Source organism: Cebus imitator, unplaced genomic scaffold, assembly GCF_001604975.1.
Source record: "Cebus imitator isolate Cc_AM_T3 unplaced genomic scaffold, Cebus_imitator-1.0 Scaffold348, whole genome shotgun sequence".
NCBI lineage: Eukaryota > Metazoa > Chordata > Mammalia > Primates > Cebidae > Cebus > Cebus imitator.
This window is the reverse complement of record NW_016107663.1, coordinates 1058010-1062908: the sequence shown is the minus strand read 5'-3', so window position 1 is coordinate 1062908 and position 4899 is coordinate 1058010. Positions and strand designations below refer to the sequence as shown.

Here is a 4899-nt window from a genome sequence, read left to right as displayed (position 1 = left end):
TGGCCTACCTCATTCAGCCCGGCACCACCTGGGTGCTCATCATATGCAAGCCCCAATCCCATCCTCAGCCCTTCTAAGGGCTAAGAGATTACTTCTAAGATGTAAGGACCGCTATTTGTGCATTCATTCATTCAACAGACATTTTCCGATTGCCCTCTCCCTGTGCCACACACTACACTGGGTGCCAGGGAGATGGTGGGGAACAAGACAGACACAGCAGCTACCTTGTGAAGCTCACCAATGCTGGGAATTATGAGGGCCAGGCCCCCTGGCACTGGGTTCTGGTTTTGGCTCCACCTTCAACCTCCTATATGGCCTAAAGCAACTCAGCCTCCTCCTTGGACCTCAGTTTCTTCACTTGTAAAATGAAGTTAGACTTAATGTTCACTAAGGTCTATCACAGCTTGGACTTCTAGAAGGGTTGGTTGGAGAAACCAGGAATGTCTCCATGGGAGAGCAGCAGGCAGGAAGTAGATTGGACCTCTGAAAATTCACCATGAGTCCCTTGAAACAGGAGGGGACGTGTTTTGTGTGGCCCCTGACGGTGGAACTCATGGGTGGAAAGTGTAATGTGGGTGGGCCATTTTGACTCAATCTTGAAAGTTCTTGAGCACAGTTGGAGCTGCTCAGCCATGGGATGGGCCACCCTGTGAAGGAATGAGCACCTGCCATGCGATTAGAGGCTCAAGACCACCTGCCTAAGCCTCATAGACAGGATTCATGGCAGGGAGATCATGATTTTGTAAAGCACCGTGATCATCAATTGTGAAGAAATGAAAAAAAAGTTGTGTGGTCCATTGTGTTACGTGGGAAAAACAAATAGCATGCAAAAAAAAAAAAATTACAAAGAACCACAAGTAGATGCTTTAAAAAAAAAAGACTACAATGACCAGGTGCGGTGGCTCATGCCTGTAATCCCAGCACTATGGGAGGCCAAAGTGAGTGGATCACTTGAGGACAGGAGTTCGAGACCAGCCTGCCCAACATGGTGAAACCCCGTCTCTACCGAAAAATACAAAAATTAGTGAGGGATGGTGGCACACACCTGTAGTCCCAGCTACTCAGTGGCTGAGGCAGGAGAATTGCTTGAACCCAGGTGGCAGAGGTTGCAGTGAGCTGAGATTGTGCTACTGCACTGAAGCCTGGGCGACAGAGCTAGACTCTGTCTCAAAAAACAAACAAACAAACAAAAAAACTAGAAGACAAACCATCAAAACACTAATAATGATTGAATTAGATTGTGGATGATGGTCATTTTTTTCCCATTGTCCTATTTTTCAAATGTTTGGTAGTGTGGAAATGTTTTTGAAACTAACGCAGTTTTATTCCGTGTGGAAAGTTATCTAGATCAACCCTCATCCTGGGACAGGAAGCCTCTCTACAACCACTAAACTCTCTTCCAATCTCCCGGTTCTAAGAGGCTCACTCAGGCCTGCCAACCAGGGAGGTGGGAGGAAAGTTGCACTGGTGGGTGCTTGCTGAGTGCCAGACTCCGTGCTGGGTGCAGAGCCAAAGAAACAGTGTCGGGCCTGGAGGAGGGATGATGGCTTTCACAATTATCTCACTCAGTCTTAGAAACAGTCGTGGGGCAGGTCCCAGATTATTAAGCAGTAGAGGTCCACCCAGGTCGAGGAGGGGTCCCCACTGGGCATGTTGCTGGAAGAGGAATTTAGGACGAGTGGATGAGCTGCCTGTTCAACCCCATAATTTGATGGAATCCAGGCCAAGACTTTGGCCAGGTAGACAACCGTGGGTTAGAGGGGTAGAGTCTGACTGATGAGGAGGTAAAGGGTTTCCTTGTCTCCAGCTGTGGACACATGCATGCATGCTCACACATGCATGACACACAGCCTCAGCTTAGGCTAAAAGCACCTCACTTTCCCCTACCAAATCTCTATATAATTCTTCCAAGAAAGTCAGTTTCGTGATGATGAACTCAACCCACATGGCTGTCACCTGGCATCCCCTTCTAGCTCCCCAAGCTCCCCTCTCCACTTCATTTCAGGCTCCGCATACCCTTCCTCTGCCTCACCTATGCATTCCCCCTGCCAGCACCTAATTCTGCTTCCCATGGAGAAAGGCCTCCCTGTTGACAGGGCGTGCTGGGACTAGGGGCTGGCAAATCAGTCTCCTCGCATAAAAGGCTCAGTGAGTCCTAGAGACACTTGGAAGCCAGACAGAATGGAATTTCTCCCTATTTTCTTTACAGCTGAGAAAACACGCACAAACACAAGAGCATATTTATTGCGATATTTCTATCCCAAAGTTTGTCTTTAAAAAAAAAAAAGAAATAAAATTAGTTTCTCTGCCCACTCCACCCCATCCTCTCCCCCACCCCCCGCCCCACCCCTTTTCATTCCTTCCCATTTCCTGGTCTAGGCCAGGGAGAGAAACAGAGCGTCCAAGCCCCACAGAGCACTCCTGCAACTCGGACAATGTCCAGCTTGTTCAGAGAGCGAGGGAAGAGACACAGCTCCGAAAACATACACACAGCCTCCCAATGAAGGTGTTCTGAGGGAAGAACAGGCGGGCCTTGTGTCTGAGCACGAATCCCTGAGGCTCTGGGAAGAGAGGAGCCCGAAAGTCTAGACCCCTCCCCAGCATGGAGAAGACACCTTACCCTCTGCCCTCTGGGGAGCTATTTCCCATCCGCACCTGGTCACACGGGGCTTGAGCAAGAGCAACTCATGGTGCCACAGCCTGCTGACTTTTCTTAAAAAGGCGGCATCTAGGTAGAAAAATTCCTAAGGAGACACAAAGGGCTACTTCTCAGAACTTTGGGATTTTCCAAACTTTCTCCAGTGTGCGGACAATGTGCCTCATGCATTCACCTCGTACCCCGAGTGTCCAAGCACCCCTGGCCCAGTCAAGTTGACTCACAAAATTAACCATCACAGGAGCTCGTTCAGATGAGCCTTCATTGGCTGAAGATGGGAAGTCAGGTTCCAGCCTAATGCCTGGAATTAAACTGAGAAACCTGTAAAGGTTTTGTGAGGGGAGGATTCTTGAAGAAAACATCTCAGAAACCACGTGTAGCCTCCTTCTCTAGCCGTGATTCCAAGTCCCTGGGTGTGGAATTATCACTTTGCATCACATGTCACATGACCCTGTTTGACCTCACCATGCCTTCACTGTCTAAATACTGCCTCTGCCTCCCCTCTTCCAGGTGAACTATGACCACTTTACTGTGGGCTTTTGTGACTCTGAGGGTCATCACTGCAGCTGTCTCAGTGGAAGTTTCAGGTAAGGACATTCATATGCATGTCTTATGTCTTCAGTAGGCATGAGTACTGGGTTTGAGTACTGGGTACTGAACCTGGTGTTACTAGTCCCAGGGAAATATAATTTCCCCTTTCCTGGCCTTTTCCCGGCCCTGCCCTTCCCCTATTGATGCATGCATAACTGCGATAGGAGAGCACCCATGCGCAGGCACAGGCATCCAGACCTCCAGGAGCCTCGCTCAGATAGTACTGCTCCTGGCTGCCCTCAAGCCCCAACAGCTGGCAGAGAGTGCTCCCAGCAGGTGCCCTTCTTCCCTCCAGGGATCTCGGCTAGTACTGCTGCGCACTGAGCTTGCAGGAGGGGCAGGACATAGACAGACCAGTGGGGAAAGGGCCACTGAGGGAGGATCAGCTGGAGCGCCGAAGAAAACAGGTCACTTGAGAGATAGCCAGAGAAAAGCCCCAGGGAATCAGACAGGTCTTTGCCTGTTTGGCAAACCACCTCCGGAAGCCCCAGCCTGGCCTCATGCATGTGGTACGCACTGGGTCTACTTCCGCTAATTGAGCACTGGACCAAATGAACAAACCTTCCACTGAACCCAGGATGGGCTTGACCCCAGAAGGGAAGGTATATCTCCCCTAGACTCAGACAAGAGAGGACGCTGCTCTTAGCTATACATTTTAGAGGCCCCCACTGGCCCTCCTCCAGCCTCAACCCTCTCCAAAGGGAGAAGAGTCAGTAGGGCTTATGTGTCCATCTAAACCTGCACTTCCCCTTTAGAGCACATTCTGGGGCCCCACAATGCCCAGAATTTCCTGTCCTACTGGGCCCAGGCTACATCCAGGCCCTGCATGGGTCCATCCTCCTACGGGGGCACCACATCCCTGGTGGGAGCCACCCTGGGCCCAAGGGAGGGCCTAAGGAGTGGCTGCTTATGGGGTGTGGGCAGAGCAGGGCTGTGAGGCTGAGATAAGCACAGCAGCGCGTGAGACCCCCTCACAGTGCACTCAGTGCAGGGAAAAGAAGGGTCCCACTCACCATGCTCCCACCCAGCCACTACATCCCAAGGCAAAAAGCCAAGGAATCCAAGAATTCTGAATTTGAGTCTGTTTTTTCAGGTCATTCTGAAAGGTATCATTGTCAAACAGGAAGATAGAAGATAGAACACAGAATGTAACAATCTGTTGGCCCGATTTACAACTTTTGCATCTGCAGACATATGGGACAAGGGCCTTCATTTGTACTGTTGCTGGGAGACCCACAGCTATGCAGCCCCTGGCCGGCCCCGGGGTGGTGTGCCCACACAGGGAAACCAGTTCTTTAGGTTTGGGTGAGGACTTTAAAAACCGCTGAGCACCACAGTCCCTTTCAGCTCTCCCCTGAGAGCCACTACTACATGGACTGGCTAAAACCCAGCCATGTCCAGGGTGCGAGGTCCCAGCACTCAGAGGAAGATGCCCGTGGAAGGGGCCGATGGGACTGTCCAGGACATCAGAAGGTTAGGGCTGCACTCAAAGCATTCCTGGCTCCCCTCCCCTTGCCCTGTGATGTGTCTACCACCCACAAATATCTCAAACCGTTTTTATTTCAACCTGTAGGCTCCCCTGAAAGAACAGGTTTCATAAATGTATGAGTCTCCATGAAAGGTGCTAATTTTTTTTTTTTTTTTTTTTTTTT

At 50.5% G+C, this 4899-nt stretch overlaps 1 protein-coding gene across 4 annotated transcripts in view; it reads left to right on the top strand.

The window, feature by feature from the left end:
- The first annotated feature begins 3157 nt into the window (after positions 1–3157).
- ACAN (aggrecan) overlaps positions 3158–4899 on the top strand; it is a 40588-nt gene continuing 38846 nt past the window's right edge. For all 4 annotated transcript variants that reach the window (XM_017506121.1, XM_017506120.1, XM_017506119.1 and 1 more), the window contains exon 1: positions 3158–3243. In XM_017506121.1, the coding sequence (XP_017361610.1) occupies positions 3174–3243 (70 nt within the window). In that variant the 5' untranslated portion in view covers positions 3158–3173. The remainder of the gene's footprint in view (positions 3244–4899) is intronic.